The sequence below is a fragment of the Macrotis lagotis genome, chromosome 7, assembly GCF_037893015.1.
Source record: "Macrotis lagotis isolate mMagLag1 chromosome 7, bilby.v1.9.chrom.fasta, whole genome shotgun sequence".
Taxonomy (NCBI): Eukaryota; Metazoa; Chordata; class Mammalia; order Peramelemorphia; family Peramelidae; genus Macrotis; species Macrotis lagotis.
In genome coordinates this window covers 206911781-206935716 of record NC_133664.1, presented here as the reverse complement: position 1 = coordinate 206935716, position 23936 = coordinate 206911781, and the positions used below count along the sequence as shown (strand labels likewise).

General features: G+C 40.0%; 1 protein-coding gene across 14 annotated transcripts in view; it reads left to right on the top strand.

The window, feature by feature from the left end:
* Positions 1–23936, top strand: part of DYRK4 (dual specificity tyrosine phosphorylation regulated kinase 4) — a 123721-nt gene that overhangs the window by 37800 nt on the left and 61985 nt on the right. For 13 of the 14 annotated variants that reach the window (XR_012470199.1, XM_074194608.1, XM_074194600.1 and 10 more), the window contains 3 exons: positions 84–137; positions 2328–2411; positions 22773–22901. Coding sequence is in view for 13 of the 14 variants with exons in the window: in XM_074194608.1 (XP_074050709.1) it covers positions 84–137; positions 2328–2411; positions 22773–22901 (267 nt within the window). In the remaining variant the exon portion in view is untranslated. The remainder of the gene's footprint in view (positions 1–83; positions 138–2327; positions 2412–22772; positions 22902–23936) is intronic. The other variant, XM_074194606.1, reaches the window with a different exon arrangement.

The window sequence follows — 23936 nt, the reverse complement described above, 5'->3', positions numbered from 1 at the left end:
CCTGTGAGTCTGTGTTTTTTTAATTCTTTCAGCTAATTCTTTAACTTTACACTTTTTTTCCTATGTACCTGCAACAACACCAGAAGTTTCCTGGAGTAATTTTGTCTGGTGTGCATTCAAGAACAGTCTCAAAACAGGTATGATATAAGCCATAAGAAGAGGAATTTGATTTGCAGAAGTTATGATGACATTGTGATGTTTCGATCAGTGTGGTTTTGTTGAAAGAACACTTTATTTATCATTAGATCACTTGAGTCCAAATACCATAATAGACTCTTTACATTCTGTATAGACTTGGATATCTTCATCTTGTTGGGCCTGAGTCTTCTCATCTGTGAAATTCAGGGGATTGCCTAGATCATCTCTAAGGATTTAAGTTCAGGGTTGCATAGCATTTTACTCAATTTTTGATCCTATAATTTATTTAGAAGGAGACATTGTGATATCTTTTTTTCTGGGGAATTTTGATTACAAGTATTAAAAGTCCTGACTCTGTGGTCTAGGTCTCTGTTCACAGCAGAGTAGAGTGCAGATTCACCTTGGCACGTGCTGACTTGGCCAATGGAAGGGAAGCCAGTGACCTAGCCTGGGTGTATAATGCACTGAAAAAATACCTCTTACTTAACTATATAAAAATGATTGGACCCTAGTCAGAAGATCTGGACTGTATTCTGAAGTGCCTAGGCCCTGGTCAAATCTTATTTAAAGCTGGCCCTACTTGAAGAGCTTTAAGAGTTCACATTTGTTTCCTCATAGACCTCAGGGACACTTCTGTGATCTAGCTCTCAATGTCTATCAAACCTATTGTGTTTCATGAATGATTTCTATTCTCCTTTAGCACAAATTCCTTACCCCACTATGCTAATGGATACTGTATTTGCATTTAGTCTTCACTAGTCTCCTAAAAACCCCTAAAGTGGAGCTGAAATTTCATAATCAAGAAGTATCTCCCCAGGATACATCTACCAAGTGAAGCTGCTGCCTTTGGAGCCTGGAAAAAGGTTGTAGTCCAAGATGGGAGATAACATCCCTGAGGATGCATTGTAATCATCTCATATACATACTTTTTCATCTCATCTCCAATCTAAATGAAATGGCTGTTGACGAGATCCTAAGTGTTAACTGCATACTGGGTTCTAAGTTTGAACATGGGATGCAGGGTAATTCCTCCATATAGTGATTATGAGCAACCAAAGGACTTCAGAGAAATATTTTTAGGATTTACGAAGGACAAGTTTTTGTGTTTTTTTTTCCTATTTTGAATTAGAAACTTCATGCTCTACTTCTGCTACCTACTGTGAAGATGACTGTGATCATACTTTCAAAAGGGCCATGAATGAGCCTCAAGGAAACTTCTTGGTACAATGGAATAATTAACTTAGTAGGACTCAGGTCCTAGTGAACTAAGATCTTTTAATGCCAGGGACCTGAGACAAAATTGGATGAGGTGAGGCAAAGTGACTTGATTCTAGTCATGATGTTAGATGTTAGAAAATATATAGAATAATATATAATTTCTACATCAGAGAATTTGTTATCTGATTGAGGAGATATATGTGACAAAAAATATTACAGATTGAAATAAACAATAAGTGGTAAGTCCAGAGCATGGAGAGAACACTCTTAGGGTAATTGAGAAAAGACTTCATAGAAATATGGGATTGAATCTGAGCCTTGCAGAATGGACTAGTTTTTTTTTTTTGGAGGTAATTGGGGGTTAACTGACATTCCCAGGATCACATAAGTATCTGAGATTCTGAATTTGAATTCAGACACTCTGACTTTCAGGATTGGTGCCACCTAGCAGGATTTTAGTGGGTGGAATGTCTGTGAAGCTAGGGGAGAACTTTTTAAGGAAAAGAAGAAATGAAAAATGGTAAGAAGATAGTAATTAGTCACACTTGGCAAGAGACCAATTATAGTGAAATCTAAATTCCTTACAATTAGACTGAACTGTTTTAGAGCAAGTCGATATTACAGATTTGGACCCAGAAGTATACTTAAAGGTCACCTATTTTTAGTTTCATTTTGCAGATGGAGAAACTGGGAATTAGAGAGGTTAAATGACTTTCCTGAGGGCACAAAGTTAGCAGTCAGGATGTGAATACAGGTCCTTTGGCATAAAATCAATGCTCTATCTACAGCACCTCAGTGACTTTCCTAGGCAGGACCAAAATTAGAAGGTAATTTGACTCAAATTGTAGATGCTTGAATATTTCAAACAAAGGAGTTTAGATCATGTAGGCAATGAGCCATCAATGGTTTTTGAGCAGGGACCCAAAGGATGAAGCAAGAACATTAAACTCTCTTATAATTGTGTCTTTCAGTCATCTCGAGTGGACAGTAAGGCTCAAAACCCACGACCAACTCCTAAACGCAAGGACCTGAGGCTAAACCGGTATTTACATAAGGTAGAGAATTCTGGCACTTGATTTCTTCTTTCCCTGGTTCAGAGGAAGATGAAGGTGACTTTTCTAGGTATCTGGTCACAAAACACTGAAAATTTCCTAGTTGCTCTAGCCTTTACTATACCCCTCTTTTGTTCTCTTCCCACAAGACTTCCTAAATTAACATTGATTTAAATATATTTTTATTTCATTAAATATTTTCCAATTTCATATACACAATTTTTAACATTCATTTTTAAAGTTGTGAGTTTCAAATTTTCTCCTTTCCTCCCACTTCTCCTCTACCCTTTAAGAAGGCAAGCAATGTGATATGTTTTTATTTATTTTTTTTCAACATTCATTTCTGTAAAGTTTTCTCCCTCTCATCCTTTCCTACCACCACCAAAGAACAGCAAATAATCTGATATAGATTATACATGTACACTTGTGTTACATATGCTGTGAAAGAAAAATCAGAACAAAAAGGGAAAATTCACAAGCAAGAAAAAAACAAAAACTACATTTGAAAAAAAGTGAAAATAATATGCCCAGAAAATAATATGTCCCAGATTCCATAGGGCTTTGGATGTGGATAGCAATTTTCATTAGAGGTCTTTTAGGATTGTCTTTGATCATTGTATTGCTGAGAAGAGCTAAATCTGTCATAGTTGGTCATCACGTAATATTGCTGTTCTAGTAGAATGATCTCCTGGTTCATCTCACTTCACATAACATCAGTTCATTTTCAACTTTTTCTGAAATCTACCTGAGCATCTTTTCTTATAGAATAATAATAGTCCCTTGAATTCATATACCACAGTTCGTTCAAACATTCCCCCATTGATGGGCAATCCCTCAATTTCCAATTCTTTGAGAAAAAGAGCTACAACACATATTTTGTAAATGTGAGTCTTTTTTTGGTGATATCTTTGAGATACAGATTTAGTAGAGTTATTGCTGGATCAAAGAGTTTGATCACTGGTTGCCCTTGGGCATAGTTCCAAATTCCCCTCTAGAGTGGTTGGATCAGTTCACAACTCTACCAACAGTGAATTAGTGTTCCAGTTTTTTCAATTTTTATAGTTTCCCTTCTCAGTCATATCTCTAATTAATAGTTATTTAAAGGCCTTATTTGACTGTAGCTTAAACTTCTTCATCTGAAAGCTGCCTGTTTGAATCCTTTGACCATTCATCAATTATGGGAATGACTTGTATTTTTATAAATTTGATTCAGTTCTCTATCTTTTATGAGCGAGGCTTTTATCAGAAACACTGGCTGTAAAAATTGTTGCCCAGCTTTCTATGTTCCTTCTAATCTTGGTTGTATTGGTTTTGTTTGTGCTAAAACTTTTCATTTTAATATAATCTAAATTTTCCATCTTGCATTTTATAATGTTCTCTAGCTCTTGTTTGCTTATAAATTTTTCTTCTCTAAGCTCTGACAGGAAAATGAATCCTTGCTCTTCTAATTGACTGGTGGTATTCCCCCTTTATGTCTAAATCATTTCAACCGTATCTTCATGTAGGATGAGAAATATTGGTCTATGCCTAGTTTCTGCCAGACTTTTTTCCAGTCTTCCCAGCAGTTTTTCTCTATTAGTGAGTTCTTATCCCAGAAGCTGGAGTGTTTGGGTTTATCAAACAGTAAATTATTATAGTTATTTACTACTATGTCTTGTGAACCTAACCTATTCCACTGATCCCCACCATTCTATTTCTTAGCCAGTACCAAATACTTTTGATAATTCCTGCTTTATAATATAGTCTTAGATTTATATGGCTTGGTCACCTTTCTTTGCATTTTTCCATTAATTCCCTTAATATTCTTGACCTTTTGTTCATCCAGATAAATTTTGTTATTATATTTTCTAATTCTATAAAATAATTTTTGGTAGTTTGTTATAGCACTGAATAAGTAGATTATTTTAGGTAGAATTGTCATTTTTATTATATTAGCTCAGTTTACCTATGAGCAATTGTTATTTTTCCAGTTGTTTAGATCTATTTGTGTGAAAAGTGTTTTGTAATTATGTGAATTTACTTTGTGGGTTTTCTTGGCAGGTTGACTCCCAAATATTTTATATTGTCTACAGTTATTTTGAATGGAATTTCTCTATCTCTTGCTGTTGTACTTTGTTAGTAATAAAATAGAAATACTGATGATTTATGTGAATTTATTTTATATTCTACAACTTTGCTAAAATTGTTAATTGTTTCAAGTAGATTTTAGTTGATTCTCCAAGTATACCATGACTTCTTCTGCAAGGGATGAGTTTTGGTTCCTTGTTGCCTATTTCAATTCCTTTAATTTCTTTTCCTTCTCTTATTGCTAATGTTAACATTTCTAGTAAAATTACCTCTAGTAATAGTGAGGATAACAGTCATTTTTGTTTCACTCTTGATTTTATCTAGCTTATCCCTATTACATAAAATGCTTGCTGATGGTTTTAGCTAGGTACTATTTATCATTTTGGGGTTCCCCCCCAAGGCAGTGGGGTTAAGTGACTTGCTCAAGGTCACACAGCTAGGTAATTATTAAATGTTGGAGGACAGATTTGAACTCAGGTCCTCCTGATTCCAAGGACAGTGCTCTATCCACTGTGCCACCTAGATGCCTGCTGTTTATCATTTTAAGGAAAAATCCATTTATTCCTGTGCTCTCTAGTTTTTTTTAATAGGACTGGGTACTGTATTTTATCAAATTTTTTTTAGCATCTCTGGAGATAATCAGAAGATTTTTGTTAGTTTTGTTATTGATTGGTCAATTAAGTAGATTTTCATATATATATATATATATATATTTGTGATACAGATTTAGTAGAGTTATTGCTGGATCAAAGAGTTTGATCACTGGCTGCCCTTGGGCATAGTTCCAAATTCCCCTCTAGAATGTTTGGATCAGTTCACAACTCTACCAACAGTGAATTAGTGTTCCAAATATATATATATGTATGTATATGGTATAAACCCCACCTGACCATAGTATGTTATCCTGGTGATAAATTGCTGTAATCTCTTTGTTAATATTTTATTTAAATTTTTTTGCATCAATATTCATTTGGGAAATTGGTCTATAATTTTCTTTTTTGTTTGTTTTGACTCTATGGTTTACGTATCAGTACCATATTTGTGTCATAAAAGGAATTTTTTTACTCTTTTTTATTTTCTAATATTTTTTATTCTCATTTCGTACAAATTTTTTTTTTTACATTAATAAAATATACTTGTTTACAAGTAAACAAAATACCCCTCCCTCCATGAATATAGATAGACTTGCTTGGGCAAAAAAGTAAAAGGGAGAGAAAAAAAATAAAAAATAATAGTAATAATTGTAGGTATGGCCAGGTGACACAATGGAAGAAGCACCAACCCTGGAGCCACGAGCACCCAAGTCCATATCCAGCCTCGTAAACCCAATAATCACCCAGCCATGTGACATGCAAGCCACCCGATCCCCACTGCCCTGCAAAAACCAAAAAGAAGAAAGAGAAAAAAAAAGACCCAAAATAAAATAAAATAGTAATAATAGTAGGGGTGGCTGGGTGGCAGACAGAGCATTGGCCCTTGAGCCAGGAGCACCTGGGTCTGAATCCGGCCTCAGACACCCAAAGATCATTCTGATATGTGGCTCCAGGCAGGCCACCCAGCCCCACTTGCCCTGCACCCTCCCCCAAATAATAATAATAACAAAAAGTGTGCTTCAGTCTTTGTTCCAACACCATCAACTCTGTCGTGAGTGGATCACTTATGATAAGTCCATCACAAAAGTTACTTCCATATTTTGCCAATGTTGCCATTGCTGATCGCCACTCCCTCCTTTCTTATTTCTCCACTACCGTGTACTATATTTTCTCTCTCCTTTCACTCTGACTCTGCTGTAGGGTCGCTGAGTGGCGCAGCAGACAGATCCCTGGTCCTGGGGCCAAGAAGCCCTGAACCTCCATACCACCCCTTAGGCCCAGAATCCACCTGGCCCTATGGTCCTGGGCAGGCCATCCAATCCCAGCCCCTTGCAAGAAGCAAAAAAATGTGTTATATCTGAACACTGTCCCCCCGTGGCCCATCCTCTCCTTCTTTATTCACATCCCCACCCCTTCCCCCTGCTCCCCCCTCCTTCTTACTCCAGATGTCTGTACCCCATTGAGTATATTTGCTGTTTCCTCTCCTAGCCATCTCTGATGAGAGCAAAGGTTCCCTCATTCCCCCTTGCCTCCCCCCTTCCATATCATTGCAATAGCTCATTGTAATAAAAAAAAATCTTATTATATGAAATATCTTGGACTATTCCCCCTCTCCTTTTTCTTTCTCCCTTTCCATTTCCCGTTTTTTCCTATTGACTCCATTTTTACACCATGTTTTATCTTCAAATTCAGCTTTCTCCTGTGCTTCAACTATAAAAGCTCCCTCTACCTGCTCTATTAACTGAGATGGTTCATATGAATATTATCAGTATCATTTTTCTATACATGCAGTTCATCCTCATTAAGTCCCTCATATTTCCCCCCTCTCCTCCAATCTCCATGCTTCACCTGAGTCCTGTATCTGAAGATCAAACCTTCTGTTCAGCTCTGGCCATTCCAAAAAGAACCTTTGAAATTCCCCTGGCTCATTGAAAGTCCATCTTTTTCCCTAGAAGAGGACATTCAGCCTTGCTGGGTAGTTCATTCTTGGCTGCATTCTAAGCTCTTTTGCCTTCTGGTATATTGTATTCCAAGCCCTATGAGCTTCCAATGTAGATGCTGCTAAGTCCTGAGTGATCCTGACTGCAGCTCCACGATATCTGAACCGTGTCCTTCTGGCTGCTTGTAATATTTTCTCTTTGACGTGGGAGTTCTGGAACTTGGCTATAATATTCCTAGGGGTTGGTTTTTTGGGATCTCTTTCTCTGGGGGATCGGTGGATTCTCTCCATTTCTATTTTGCCCTCTGCTTCTAGAATATCAGGGCAATTTTCCTGTAGTAATTCTTTGAAAATGATGTCAAGGCTCTTTTCCTGATCATGACTTTCAGGTATTCCAATAATTTTCAAATTATCTTTCCTAAATCTGCTTTCCATATCAGTTGTTTTTTCAATGAGATATTTCACACTTTCTTCTAATTTTTCATTTTTTTGGTTTTGAAGTATTGATTCCTGATTTCTGGTAAATTCATCAATCTCCCTGAATTCTATTCTTTGTCTGAAGGATTTATTCTCCTCAGAGAGTTTTCCTATCTCTTTTTCCATCTGGCCAATTTTGCTTTTTAAAGCATTCTTCTCCTCAATAACTTTTTGAACTGTTTTATCCATTTGACCTAAGCTGTTTTTTGGCATGCAATTTTCTTCAACATTTTTTTTGAATTTCCTTGACTAAGCTGCTGACTTCATTTTCATGTTTTTCCTGCATCTCTCTCCTTTCTTTTCCCAGTTTTTCTTCCAACTCCCTCATTTGATTTTCAAAGTCTTTTTTGAGCTCTATCATAGCCTGAGCCCAATTTCTGTTTTTCTTGGAGTCTTTAGATGTAGGAGCTTGTGCTTCCTCATCTTCAGACTGAGTATTTTGATCCTTCTTGGGCTCATTTGCAAAATATTTCTCAATGGTCTTCCTCTTGTTTCTTTGTTCATTTTCCCAGCCTAAGCCTGTTTTTTTGGGGTGCTTCCTGAGGTTTTGGGACACTCCCACAAGGGTCTCAGTGTGTGAGGTTCTGTCCTCCCTCCTGGTCTGTGAATGAACATAAGCACCCCCCTCTGCCATGGGGCCTAGGTGGGGGGCCCTGTTGTTCTATTTGGGGGGGCCTAGACTGGGATCAGGATCTGAATGTGGTCAGAGCCCCAGAGTCCTGTTCCAGAGGCAGAGGACAGAGCTCAGCAGTCTCTCTCTCTCTCTCTCTTCACTCCCCTCCCTCAGCTCAATGGGCTCATGCCCTGGGGGCTCCTGCTTACTGACTCCGCCTGCTTCTGTTTCCAGGTCTGGGCTGCTGAAAGACCAAGCTGCTAGCTGTGTGCCCTGAGGGCTGGGCTCCAAGTGCTTGCTCTGGCAGAGATCCCCCGCTGTTCCCCCACTTTGTGCTGGTGCTCCTCGGGGTGCAGCTCAGGAGACTCCCCTGCTGCTGTGAGCTGAGGCTCCCAGCACCCTGGGGCTGCCTCTGGGAGGCTGAAGTTCTTTGGCTCTGGTGGGCCACCCCTCTGGCAGGCCGCTCCTCTGACCCCAGGGAGCAGAGCCTTTCTGCTCTTTTCCAGGTTACCTTGAGTAGGAGAACTGCCTCACTGGGTCCCTCTGTGGGTTCTGTCTCTCAAAAGTTTAGTTAGAGTCCTTAGTTTATGAGTTTTTATCAGAGAGCTCCTAAGACTGGATCCCTTCATGTCGCCATCTTGGCTCCGCCCCCCGTAAAAGGAATTTGGTAGAATACTTTCTTTGCCTGTTGTCCCAAATAGTTTTTCCCCCAAAAGAATAATATTGGAATTCATTGTTTTAAATGTTTGATAAAATTAACTTATAAATCCATCTTGTATGGGATGCTGAAGACCCCTACTCAAATTGACTACTCAGAGGCTTCTCAACGTTCAGAGCAGAATGTCATTTATTAAAACTTTGCAAGAAGCAGGCAGTCCTTCCAGGGTGCAAAGGGGACACCCAGGGCTGGAGGCTGCCTGACAAGCGTTAACAGCCAAGCTTTATAGGCAAAAACCACAACCTTCCTAATTTCTGTTGACCTCTCAAATAATTGGCTTAAGCCTTGCAATAGTATGGAGTATTTTTGTGGTTATGACAGCTGCAGTGATGATACTTGACATCTGCTCCTGGCGGGGGGGTCCTTGGAAACTCAGCCCCCTTGACCTATTTTGAAGGGACTGATAGTTCTTGGAAACTTGGGGCCCCTGATCTATTTTGAAGGGACTGATAGTTCTTTTCTTCAGACTGAGAGACCTCCACCCATCCACTCAATCCCTCCTCTAATTGCTGCTAATGGAGGTCTCTCACCTGTTCAAACCACTGTAGCATTATCTCATACTCTGGTTCCTGGCTATTATCCGCACCTACCTCCCAACTTTATCCCTGTAATATCAGCATAGGGAATTCATCCCTTCCCCACACCATTGCTAATAGAGAATCTTTGACCAATTCTTTGACCAATTTGACTAGTCAGGGCAGGCATATTGGGAGCAGAAAAACCCCACTTACAGCAATCAATCCAAACCACAGGACCTGCTTCCACCAACTCCCTCCGAAACACCAAGATGCTTCAAAAGGGGACTTCCAGGTCTGAGGTGGGGCATGAGTCAGCTTCCTAATGTTATTTGTGATTTCCTTAACTACCTGGCCATTATCGTCAATTTGTATGCAGCAGTTAGATAGATTTAGCTTCCCACATACTCCTCCTTCTTCTGCCAATAGGTAATCTAGGACCAATCTATGTTGTAAGACTGCTTCCTTGGTCTGTGTAGCTTGATCAGCCAGGAGATATAAGGCCCGTACAGTTTGGTTGGTTATAATTTCTACTACAGCCTGGAGTCTAATGATCCTGTTCAACATATAGATCAGTGTCCTGTATCCCCAACTTCCATCTTGTGCCCATGTAGCAGGACCATACTTCTTAATTATCCTTTGTGGGGGCCAGGCATTTCCCCAATCATTTGAATCTCCCACTGAGGTCAGTGAAGTGTCTAGGCTACACCTTACTCAGCCCAATTCATAATATAGAGGAATTCCTAAGTGCTCCCCTTCCTGGCTAGGTAGAAAGAAGAACTTTGGTCTAATCAATCCTATATAACATACCCCAACCCAGTTAAAAGGGAGGTGCATATAAGCCATTCTCCCACAGATCCAATAATGCCCTCGTAAAACTGGCTGTTCCTTAAAGAATATGTGGTCACTCCAGGGGTTTATGGGGTAATATTGCTGAGCTTTGTCTCCCAAGGGGCTTGTACCAGTATTTTCATGACATTTACACCTCCATAGTTGGAAATGAGGTTTCCAAGAACAACTTTTAGCAAGGTGGCTACGGGCTACTTTGGTCAAGTTCTCAGTACTCCAAAATGATTCAAAATACCCATACCAAGTTTTGTTTTCCCATCCCCATTTATACACTGATTGCTCTGTGTAATTCGTTCACCCTCTCCCCTTACATATAGCTATCATAAGATCCCCTGTGCATCCTTCCCTTCTTTTCCCTGTCAGCACTTGGGCACATTCATCTATGGAAAGGAACTTTGGTCCTGCACATTGAACCCATTTGCCATTATCACATTTAACATGGGTCACATTCCACTTCCCTTTAAAGGGGGAACAGTCATATACATATTTCTTCAGCTTTCCTGTATAGGTCCAGTCACAAGAACTCTCCCCCAGCCAATGGCCTTTTCTGCGTTTGATTCAAGCAGTACTTTCCTCTCACTAATTCTGCCAAGGCCCACTGGTGCTTCTCTTTCTCAGCCCAGAACCCTGTCCCATGATGCACTATCGACTTGTTGCTGAAAAGCCAAGCAGGATCTAGGGGAACAGAGACCCAGGGCCATTTATTAAGTGGTTGTGGCCCTCTGCAAATCCAACAATTTTTGACCTTAAAGGTGTCAGCTATGGTCTGTATCATTCCTATGAAGCTATTATCAAAATTATAAGGGGGGTGAAGTAGAGATTGGGAGACTCATCAGGGGCTTGATAACCAATCCACATAGAGTAATCAGATATGTAAAATTCATTTTGGCCATCCCCAAGGAGTTTCACTATGAGTTTCACAGTCCCAATTCATCTGAAGACAGATCCCGAGATTCAACTGTCCACTTTCTAGGTGCATCCACTGGTCATTTTACTTGGGTACGGTGTGTCCAACCATGTTCCTGAGTTTGGACAGCCATGTCAGAGGTCAGAAGGATCTGGAATGGCCCTTCCCAGGTCAGGGTCAACTTGTCCTCTCACCGGGTCCAGATCAGAACCCGGTCCCTGGTCTTGTACTTATGTACTGCGAGTCCTAGAGGAGGAGTCTGAGTAGTAAGTCCTTTTAGTTGCAATTCCTTCAAATGTTCAACCAGTATTCTAATATATTTTCTTAGACATGAATCCCTAGTTTCAAATATTGGGTCCATTGGTTTCCCACCCCCCCCCCAGATATGAGTGACCAAACATCATTTCTTAAGGTAATAGCCCAACATCTCTATGGGGCTTTGTTGTGTAGGGCAAGGGGAAGGCACTTAGTCCAAGGCAATTGAGTTTCCAAAGCTAATCTGGTCAATTGTTTCTTAATTTCCTGGTTCATGCTCTCTCCACTCTTCCAGAAGAGGGAAGATGCCAGGGGGTATGCAGGTCCCAAGAAATCCCTTAGAGCCTTTGTCGGGGACTGGAGGATTTTGGTGGTGAAGTGCCCGCCCTGATCTGAATCTATACACTCCACCACACCGTACCTTGGAATAATTTGTTCTAAAAGCACTTTTACAACTGCTGTGGCTTGGGAGGGGGAAAAGCTTTCCACCCATGTGGTTAGATGGTCCACTACGACCAGCAAGTACTTGAGACGCCCCACTGGTGGCAGCTCAGTAAAGTCCACCTGTATGGTTTGAAAGGGCCTCGCACCATGAGGCCGTCCCCCAAGAGGGGTCCATCTTAGGGCTGTTTTATTAGTCCTTTGACAAATGATACAGCCATCTACTACCTGGTGGGCCATAGTATACAATCCAGGGGTCACATACCTAGTCAATATGGTATCACACAGTTTCTGGATGTCTCAATGACAGATGCAATATTGGAGCACCTGTCTAATTCCTACCTTGGTCAATACCTCTCTACCATCAGGTAGAAACCGATACCCCTTCCCATCCTTCTCTGCTCCCAACTCCTGGATCTTTGTCTGTTCCTCTGAGGTAAGGGATGGTGGAAGTAGATCTTGGGGCAATGCAGGTACCAACACCATCATATCTTCCAAACTCTGAGACTTCTCCCCTGCCCATTTTGCTTCCTCATTCACCAGGCGATTACCTTTTGCCTCAAATGACTCCCCTGTCTGGTGTCCTTTTATGTGGACAATTGCTATGCACTCTGGTAATACCAGATTGTTCAGAACCTCAATTATCAGGGCCTTGTGTGCCAGTTCCTTACCTTTACTATTGATCATGTCTCTTTCTTCCTAAATCTTCCCAAAGTATGCATTACTCCCCAAGCATATTTTGAGTCAGTATAGACTGTACCACTTCTTCCCTCTAATTCCTTTAAAGCCTGATTGAGGACATATAGTTCACAGGTCTGGGCTGACCACCCTTTTGGTAAGGAACCGTTATGGACAACGCATTTCCATCAATTAAGGCATACCCACTCTTCCTCTTCCCTTCCACTACCCATGAGGATCCATCTATGAACCATTTGACCTTGCCTCGCAGAGGGGTTTCCTGTAAGTCCTCCCTAACTTTAGTCTGGAAATTTATTACATCAAGACAATCATGTTCCAAAGGCACATGTTCCCCTGGAGAGGTGGACAAGAAACCAGCTGGGTTCAAATTAGAATCCTGTGCCACTATCAGATCATCTTTTCCCAATAAGATGCCTCACATTTTAAGATTCTAGAATCAGTTAGCCACCTTCCAGCTCGTTGGTTCAAGATAGATCAGACCTGATGTGGGACACTTAAAATGAGGCTGCCTCCAAAGGTTAATTTCCTACTCTCCTCCACCAGAAGAGCAGTGGCTGCCACTGCTTGGATGCACATTGGCCACCCCCTTGCCACTGGCTCTAGCGTTTTCAAGAGAAAGGTGACATTGCCCTCCTCTAATTTGGGCTAGTACTCCCAGGACCACCCCTTTCTCGTTATTTACAAACAGATGAAAGGGCTTCTCTAATGATGGTAGGAGCAGTACTGGGGCTGCCATAAGGGCTGATCTAAGTTGTTCAAATTCCTGCTCTTCCTCTGGTTCCCACCTAATTCTCCCTGGCTTTTCTTCTAGCAATTTGACATACAAAGATCAGGTCAGCAGGGCATACCCATCAATCCAATTCCTGCAATATCCCACCAATTCTAAAAATTTCCATAGCACCTTCTTTGTTCCAGGTTTAGGCAGCTGCAGAATCCCTTCAATTCGGGCGGGATCTAATCTTTTTCTTTCTTCACTTATATAATATCCTAGATATTTTACTTCTTTTCCCACAAACTCCAGGGAGACAGGGAAACTGTCCAGGGAAACTCTTAGCCCCTGGGAGCCCAAATAATTCAATAAGGCAATGGTAACTCAAGTGAGTTCCTCTTTGGTTTTTCCTGCTACCAGAATATCATCCACATATTGCAATACTTTGACCCGTGCTACTGGATTCCTAAATTCCTCCAGAATGTGCTCTAACACTTGGCCAAATAGGTTAGGAGACTCCATGTACCCCTGTGGGAGGACACACCAGCAGTATTGCTGTTTCCCGCCAGTATCTGGATCTTCCCTTTCAAAAGCAAACAAATCTCTACTTTCTCCAGATAGGGGGCAGCTCCAAAATGCATCTTTCAAATCTATCACACTAAACCATGTACTGTCAATAGGTATCTTCCCTAGAGTTGTATAAGGTTCTGGGACTACTGGATAGGAGGGTAGGACTACTTTGTTTATTTCTCTCAAATCTTGGACCATTCTATAAGTTCCATCCTTCTTTCTTTTATTTATTTATTTTTTATGTTTTTTAGTTTTTGCAAGGCAATGGGGTTAAGTGGCTTGCCCAAGGCCACACAGCTAGGTAATTATTAAGTATCTGAGGTTGGATCTGAACTCAGGTACTCCTGACTCCAGGGCCAGTGCTCTATCAACTGCGCCACCTAGCCGCCCCTCCATCCTTCTTTCTTACAGCTAAAACTGAGGTATTATGTAGGGATATGCAAGGTTCAATCAGTCCAGTGTCCAGTAGCCTTCTTAAAATGGGTTGCAAGCCCTTCTTCCCTTCTAAAGAAATAGGATACTGTTGAACATGGACAGTCGCTTGGGGATACTTAAGGTTATCCATATAGGGGAGATAGACAAGCGTCCTGGGCTGTCAGGGTTAGCCCGGACTCCAGGATCAATCTTTTGCATGTCCACCTCCCACATCAGATATGTTTGGATTGGTCTCAACAAAGGGCCCTCAGGCACAAGGCTGATTGAAAGCTTGGTTATCAAGTCTCTCCCTAGCAGGTTTACCCCAGCCTCTGGTATTACAAGGAGTTCACTTAGGACTCTGCACTCCTCATAACTCTACTTCCTCAGTCATGGGTACTGGGAAATTCTCCCCTTTGACCCCTGAAACTAATGAAACCTTGGATGACAGCTTGCTATTTCCAGGTAACCTCATGATTGAAGTCCTGGCAGCACCAGAGTCTACCAAGAAAACCACTTCTCTTGATGATCGCATCCTTACATTTATCAAGGACTCCAGGTGGGGATTTTTCACAAGCCCTTGACTCCCCTAATCTTCTAACTCAACCAAGGAGTACACTTTCTCCTCCTTCTGTAGCCTCAGACACCCCCGAGACAAGTGTCCTGGCTTCCCACAATTCCAACATGTCAATTCCCTGTTCCCCTTCTGTGGCCCTTTCTGGGGTTTCCACTCCCTATTAACTCCTCTGCCCTCAACAGATGGCTTCCCTTGTATTATTTGTAGTAACATTTTGGTTCTGTGACATTCCCTCCTGTCCTGCTGCTTCTCTTTTTCCTCATCTCTCTTCCTTGGTGGCTTCCTCCATTAATTCTCCCAGAGGCTTATGGCTCCACCCATCACTTTTCTGTAGCTTTTTGTTAATGTCTGGCCATGAATTAGAGACAAAGTGTAGTTTCAAGGTACTTTCCATTTCAGGGTCCTCAGGGTTCATTCCCGAGTATTTCTGTAGGTTTGTCTTAATATTGAGGGGGAGACTCATCCTTCTCCTGTCTAATCTCCAATGCCTTGTTTATATTTTGTCTTTTTGGGAAAGAGTCCCTGACTCCTGCAATAATTAGTTCCCTAAGTCCTGCATGTGTTGCTGGTGGCCTGGATTATTATTGTCCCAGCCTGGTCCGGCCACCAGGCACTTTTGATCTGCTGGTATCACTCCTGCAGTGGGTGGATGTCTCTTTTCCCATTCCCTCATGGCTGTGGCCCTGATTCTTACCCTTTCTTCATGGGTGAACAACATATTAAGAACATGCATCAGCTCTGGCCATGAATAGGTATTGGGGCCCAGAAACTGATCTAACTGTCTGGAGGTCCCTACGGAGTCCTCCATGATTGGTACCAAATCTCTCTTGAAATTCCTCAGCTCTGCTCCTGTGAGCCGGGCATTAACAAATCCTATTCCCCCTTGCGGTCCCCCCATTGGAACTTCTCTTAGTGGGAACAAATCCTCCCTTTTGCTTTCGGGGATTGTACCTGTGCCCTCAGAGTCCCTAAAGGAGAGATTCCTCACATCCTGCTTCAACTGATCTAGCTCCCTCCTTAAATTCAAGAAGGGTCCCTCAGCTGGCGGTGCCAGGGGCAGCGCCTCAGGGGGAGGGGGCGCATACGGGGGAGGGAGAGCAATGAGGGGGTCCCACTGTTTGTCCGACTCTGGAGCCTCCCTCGCATCCTTCCCTTCCTGTTGCCCACTTTCTTTACTGAGGAGGATCTTGGTGGTCTCTGGCATCCAGAGGCTTGCATAAGCTAATTCCTCTGGGTGGAAGGGACTCTTCCCATTTATATATAAATTTAATTGCTGACAGACCTAATCCTCAGTGGAACCAAATTTTGGCCAAATTATTCCTCCTCCCAAGTCATGGCCACCCCAAACAAAACAACAAAATTTGATCATTTTCTTTTTGCTTTTCCCTTTGTATTTTGGGAGAACTTCCCAATTCTGTAGTCAGTTTCCCAAAGGGCTATTGACTGGAATGTCCTGACTAGGATCCTGACCTGGAACTTTGGATTGCACCTTCCCCATTCCTACGGTAGAGGTCACCCTCACACCAGCAGTCACCCAAGAGCTTCCCTCGGAGAGTCCTTGCCACTGGGGTCAATAGCAGTCCTCTCAACAATTTGTTAAGGAGCTAATCTCCCAGGTCTTCCTTGACCCAGCCATTAGACCCCCAGACTCCCGAGTGCTTACCTTGAGCTACATGTGTAGGTCTTTCAGACTGTGCTGGCTATCAGGATCCCCTCTACTTTTTTTTTTAGGTTTTTGCAAGGCAAATGGGCTTAAGTGGCTTGCCCAAGGCCACACAGCTAGGTAATTATTAAGTGTCTGAGACCGGATTTGAACCCAGGTACTCCTGACTCCAGGGCCAGTGCTTTATCCACTATGCCACCTAGCCGCCCCCCCCCCCTCTACTTTCACTATTAGATTCTGTTCCTCACCCAGTTACTCTGCTTCCATCCATGTGTCTAACAGGAGGGAGGCAACACACTAAGACTGGGGACTATTGGAGAAATCTCTCCATAGGTGCCTGTCCCCATCTGAGGGTGTGTCACCGTCTCCCAGAAGACCACCAGATCCCAGAAGAGCCCCCAAACTGTATGGGATGCTGAAGACCCCTACTCAAATTGACTACTCAGAGGTTTCTCAAATGTCAGAGCAGAATGTCATTTATTAGAATCTTGCAAGAAGCGGGCAGTCCTCCCAGGGTGCAAAGGGGACACCTAGGGGTGGAGGCTGCCTGACAAGCATTAGCAGCCAAGCTTTATAGGCAAAAACCACAACCTTCCTAATTTCTGTTGGCTTCTCAAATGATTTTTGTGGTTATGACAGCTGCAATGATGATATCTGACATCTGCTCGGGGGGGGGCGGTCCTTAGAAACTTGGCCCCCTCTGACCTATTTTGAAGGGACTGATAGTTCTTGGTGACTGGGGCCCCCTGATCTATTTTGAAGGGACTGATAGTTCTTTTCTTCAGACTGAGAGACCTCCACCCATCTACTCAATCTGATCCTGGAGCTTTTTTTCCCTAGGAAGTTCATTGATGGCTTATTCAATTTCTTTTTCTGAAATAGAGTTAAATATTTTATTTCCTTTTCTGTTATTTTAAACATTTTATAATTTTGTAAATATTCACCCATTTCACTTAGATCGTCAGATTTACTGGTATACACTTGGGCAAAATAGCTACAAATTATTACTTTAATTTCCTCTTCATTGATGGTGAATTCATCCTTTTTTTTGATTCTGATAATTAGATTTTCTTCTTTCTTTTCTTAAAATCCCTAAAGAGGCATAATATATATATATATATATATATATTGCTCTAGCCTTTCTCTGTGTATATCTCTCTCTGCTTCAAATGGGTTTCTTGTAAACAACATATTATAGGATTCTACCTTTTAGTCCATTCTGCTATCTGCTTCCATTTTATGAGGGTTATCCTATTCATATTTACAGTTATGATTACTTTATATTTCCCTCCATCCAATTTTTTTCCATTTATATTTGCTTCACTCCTTTCACCCTATTTCTCCTCACCAGTATTTTGCTTTTGACCATCACCTCTCTCAATTTGTCCTTTCTTCTATTATTCTTCCTTTTTTCTTTCCCCTTTCTCCTTCTACTTCTGCTCTCCCTTCTATCAGCCCCTCCTTCCTTTTTCTTTCCACTTTCCCATCTTAATTCCCTGTAAGTTAAATTTCTAAACCCAATTAGTAGTTTGTTATTTTTAATTTGAGTCAAATCTAATAAGAGTAAGATTCAATCAATGTTCAAACCCTCTCTTCTTTTACTCTACTAGGTCCTTTATGCCTAATCATGTGATGTGATTTACCCTATCCTCCCAGTACAATGTTTTTTCAACATTCTATTTTTTTTGAAATCACATCATAATCAATATCTTCTTCCTAAGTATATTCCCTTTAATGATCCTAAAAGAAATGTGGGGCTCAAGAGTTACAATATTTCCCCATCTAGAGATGTAAATAGCTTGTCTTATTAAATAGCATAGTTTTTGTTTTCCTTCCTCTTTGTTTTTATGCATCTTTTGAGTTTTGTGTTTGAAAATCAAATACTCTGTTCAGCTTTGGTATTTTTGTCAGGAAAGTTTCAAGTCCCCTCTTTTTTTGAATGCCCATTGTAAGTAAATTCATATGGAGAAATAAAAAGTCAAGAATTGCCAGGAGCTTAATGAAAAAAAGTGCAAAAGAAGGTGGCTTAGCCCTACCTGATCTAAAATTATATTATAAAGCATCAGTCATCAAAACTATTTGGTATTGGCTAAGAAATAGAGTGGACCAGTGGAATAGACTAGGTGTAAAAGCAGGAGATGATTATAATGATCTGCTGTTTGATAAACCCAAAGAATCCAGCCATTGGGATAAAAACTCCCTCTTTGATAAAAATTGCTGGGATAATTGGAAGTTAGTATGGAAGAAACTTAGATTAGATCAACACCTCACACCCTTTACCAAGATAAGATCCAAATGGTTACAGGACATAGACATAAAAAACAATACTATAAGCAAATTAGAAGATCAAGGACTAGTCTACCTGTCAGATCTATGGAAAGGGGAACAGTTTATGACTAAGGAAGAGTTGGAGAATATCACCAAAAAGTAATTAGATGATTTCGATTACATTAAATTAATAAGCTTTTGCACAGATAAAACCAATGTAACCAAGATCAAAAGAAATGTAGTAAATTGGGAAACAATCTTTACATCTAATGATTCTGACAAAGGACTCATTTCTAAAATATACAGAGAACTAAGTCATATTTTTAAAACAAAAAGCCATTTTTTCCTTGAAAGATATGTTGAATTTTGCAGGGTAGATGGTTCTTGAAGCTCCTTTACCTTCCTTAATATCATAAAACCCCTCTGATCCTTTAATGTTGAAGCCAAGTCATGGGTAATACTGACTGTGGCCCTTGGTATTTGAATTATTTCTTTCTGGCTGCTTGCTGTATTTTCTCCTTGAGCTGATAATACTAGAATTTGGCTACAATTATTTCCTTGGAGTTGTTATTTTGGGATCGGTTTCAGGAGATGATCAGTGGACTATTTTATTCTCTTGTTCTAGGATTTTAGGGCAGTTTTTCTTGATAATTTCCTGAAAGACAGAAATTGTCCAGGCTCATTATTTTGATCATGACTTTCAGGTAGTCCAATTATTCTTAAATGATTTCTTCTGGATCTATTTTTCAGGTCGATTGTTTATTTTATTGATTTTTAGAATTCTTTTTGATCTCTTCCAAGGGACTTTTTGGACTTGACACCAGTTCATAATCCCTTTTGAGGCTTTCCATGTAGGCATTTTGCCACTACTTTCCTCACCTGAAATGGCAATTTGATCTGTCACCAAAGTAGTTTCTATGATTTGGGCTTTTTATTTTTTTGCTCATTTTTCAAAAGTTGAACTCTGTTCCTAATGCACAGAGGGCACAGTCCCAAGCTTCTTGTGTTGGGGGCTATAATTGAATATCCCAATATCTTTTACATTTTTGTTTTCCAAGTTTCTTTATCCAGATCCTCCAAGAATTTAGTCTCTCAGACCTGTGATACATTTAAAACTCCAGTGTAATTCTTATTTATGTCATGGTTCACATAGCAAAACTTTATAATCTGATGGCAAAGGACTGAATCATTAGATGAACACTCTATTGATTAGTTTGCTATCAACAACACAATTTTAAATTCCTAAAGTTTAGTTTGAATCTGTCCTTATACAAAAACTTCAAATTACCTTGTATAGAGAATCCAGACATTATAACAAATCACTCACATTCCAAAACTCCATCTACGATAATAAAAGTCCCAGTCTCATTAATTAAAATAGATTGAATACAATTATTATCAACATTAAGCTTAACATTAAAATTGAGAATTTAATAAACCCACTACATAAATGCCTATTACAAAACTTTTTCTCCCTAGTATTTTTTTCCCAGAAAAAAATCAGCAAATAATCCTGACAACATAATACAGTCTTCTTGTATTCTCACATCCCCCCATATCATCTCTTCACTCTCTTAATTCCATAGCTTTTTCTCTTTAATATATATATATGTATATATATATATATATATATATATATATATATATTCTTCTTAGTAACACATATAGATTCCCAAATTTGCTTCACATGCAATAAACTGCATTTGTCACAAAACTTCCAAATACCACTTTCCTTGAACCTAAGGATGTTTCAATAAAGCTCATCAATGTCCCAAGATTTACTCAGTTTTTTATGGCACTAGAAATAAACCTACATTTTCACCTTAACTTATATGAGCATACCCTTAGATAAAACCAATTTAACAATCTAGGTTGCTTAATTACACACATTCTGTACAAAGATTCTATCAGAATTTAGCAATAATACCCTTTGAAAATCCTCCAGAATGATTCTAATTCTGAAATGAAATAACCTTAAAAATGGAATTAGAGTCAGAGAATATAGCACTTTAGACCTCATGGTCAGAACAGGTGGATCAGTTTAACATTATTTCCTTTCAGAATCTTCCCCAATAACTCATATTACTAAATTCACAAAATTTTATACTATATGTACCAAAAACTTTTAACTCCAACTCTTTCCAAGTACTAAATATAAGAGGTGATCTCTTGATTTAAATTGCAAGTTAGCTTTTTAAACATAGGGGAATTTTCTTTCAAAAAGTTTTTTATCTCCAAATCTCTGATTCGTATATATATATTTTTCCCTAACACACACTTCACCTGTATTCTTGCTTTCCCCTGACTCAGTTATAATTCATGTACTTTTCCCCTCTCCATGGGCACACTCCTCAGTCGAACTTACTGTAGAATTAAAACTTGATGAGATGGGGGATGAGATCAAGCCACCACATGGGAAGCCCCCACCCTCCCCCCAACCCAAGGAGAAGGCATGGGGCATTCCATAGACAGCCATGGGAATAAGAACTCTTTCCTCCTATATCTTCTCAGTCTTCTTCTTGTATCCCTCATATCCCCCCATATCATCTCTTCACTCTCTTAATTCCACAACTTTTTCTCTTTAAGAACTTGCCTCCTCCCCCCATCTCCAACTCCAAACACTTGCTTGGCTACCACAGGCCCAGTGAGGCCCAATGAGGGAAATGGAGGATGGTGCAGCTCATACTCCTTCCTCCCACCTTCTGAAATTCCTTCAGCTCGCCTTCTAGTGCCCACTCATTCATCCATACACAATTTAAAAGTTAAACTGAGTCCCTAGACCCAGGAAAAACCCCAAGGCTAGGACTGACCCAGACAGCTTAGAATACAGTTAGTGGGGAAAAAACAAGACACACAATTCAAAGACACTGTTAGCAACTTAGCAACTTTGCCGCTTGGAGGATCTGATCTATTGGGGAAATTCCCGGAGGGGAACTCCGACTCTTCCCCATTTCGGGTATCCTTTTCTTCTGAACCTTTGGCCTCTCATCCATGTCCCAACCCCAGTATGAGGACTTCTCAACCAGTTTTTTTTAAGGTAGTTCTGGCCACCACCACACCACCATAAGGGATCCTTCCTTACCATAATTTTTACCCTTAAGCACTTTAATCATTCTAATCCGAGTCCAGGCAAGTCTTTCTAAAAATCACTTTCTCCAGCAAAGAAAACGAAGAATATATTTGAAATCAAGCAGGTTTGCATGCTCTTTTTTTCTCAAGTTCTTCTGGGAAAATATCAAAAGATTTTCATTATAATATCCAGAGCCCCAAATTGTTATCAATGGCTCATCATTATAAATGCTTAGTCCAAAGTGATTAAAATGCTTTTATTAATTCATCTTTGCAAAGAAGGAACTCCTCTCTAAATGAAAGAAGGCCCTGAATTATGACAATGTCAAGTCTCATATGCAATTTGAAAGGCTTGTTCCTCCCCCTTTGTGTCAATCATAGGTCAGAGTCACAATCTAAATGATACATTCACCCCCATATATTTCCCTGCTCAATGAACACAGGAGAATGAATAGTGATATGCATTAACCTCCTTGAGCAGGTGCAAAGGACAAGGATCCTAGGTCACCTAGGGAACTAGATATGGCAGACACCCCCCCCCCAAATTCCTTACAATGCTTCAGTCTGCACTCAGTGTTCATCAGTTCTCTTTTTGGATGTGGATAGTATTTTTTTTATCCTGGAATTGAGAATTTGGAATTTTGTTGGATCATTATTTTGATCAGAATAGCAAAATCTTTCAAAGTTGATCATCCTTACAACTAAAACTGATTTTAAACTTCAATAACTTTAGTTGACCAATTGTTGTATTGAGTCAATTGGATAAATCTAAACCAAGAATGTAGAGGAAATTGGAACTTCTGTTACAACCAGTGGGATTTGCACTAAGTATAAGTATTTCCCTCTTTTGGGAATTATGAAACACTAGAAGGTAATCACTGAGGTCAGCTATAGAATACCCTTCCTCTGAAGAATTTTAAGAGTAGGCTGAGGGCTGGGCTGAATCAATTATAATGTTGGAGTGCAGAGAGTGCTGAAGATGATTTCTTGGTTGAGGTTAAAAGTATTTTTATTTTTATAGAAAACAAGCACCAATATTACCTCACTCCCTCATCTGGCCAGTCATGGGAAGAAGAATGTGGCCAGTGGGTCAAAGATCCCTCCTCAGGACAATAACCTCCCACTCATCAACAACAAAGGCTTGTTGAAGGTACTGTCAAGTTGGTGGGTCTTAGGTAGGTGTTGGGACAGAAGAATCCATGTGGGATTTGGTTGGGAAAGTCACTTAGTTTTTCTGGTTCTCAGAATCCCATCTGTTCTTTCATTTCCTTAGAATGCAAATTATAGTATGTATAATTGAAGCCAGGTATGCTGGGATAGCCAGAGATATTATCTTTGGAAAAAAGTTTGCTCTTTAAAAGAAAAGCATTAAGTACATCCAGGTGCTAATCATGTAATTCTCTCTCTCTCCAGGGAGTATTGGTTCTTGCCTATCAATATCGAAGAAGACCAAAATGGCATCTAATTAAAAGTCTGTTGTAATAGGTCAATCAAAAGTTATCTTTTTTCTCATCAGTGTACTTATTAAATATTTATTTATAATGTCATTTATTTATTTATTTGAGTGACTGTAACCTTTAGGACTTGATGTGGATAAATCACTGATGAACACATGACAAGTGACTATAGAACATGAATATATAATTAAAATAAATCCATATCAGGAGGAAAAGTAATTTATAATTTGAGAGTAGGTTATGGAAATCTAGGTTGGTACAGTTATTAGGGGAAAATAGATGGTACTGGACTAGAAGGTTTTAGCTTTGCCAAAAACAAGCTATTTGACCTTGGAAAAATTACTTCCTCTCACTGGGCCTCGATTTCCTTATCTATAAAATGAAGAGATTGGGATTAATGATCTCTGAGATCTTTCCCAGCTCTGAAGTTTTGTAATTCATTCGAAGTCCAGAAATATATTAGTGAGGCTTGCTGATAATAGATTTGCATGGCAAAAACAGAGATAATGGGATACGGAAGTGGGAAAGAATGATTTTTCTTCAACTTAGCTTTTCTTCAGGGAGTATGTCTATTCCTTAGTTATATAATTTGCTTTAACAGTGATCTAGGATCTCTACTCAGATATGGGTTTAATAGATTTTTGCTTAGGTTAACAAAAATCTGCCTGACTTTTGTTAGCTGGATGTGGCAACAATGAATTGTGTACTTTTCCTAGATACAAATTGAG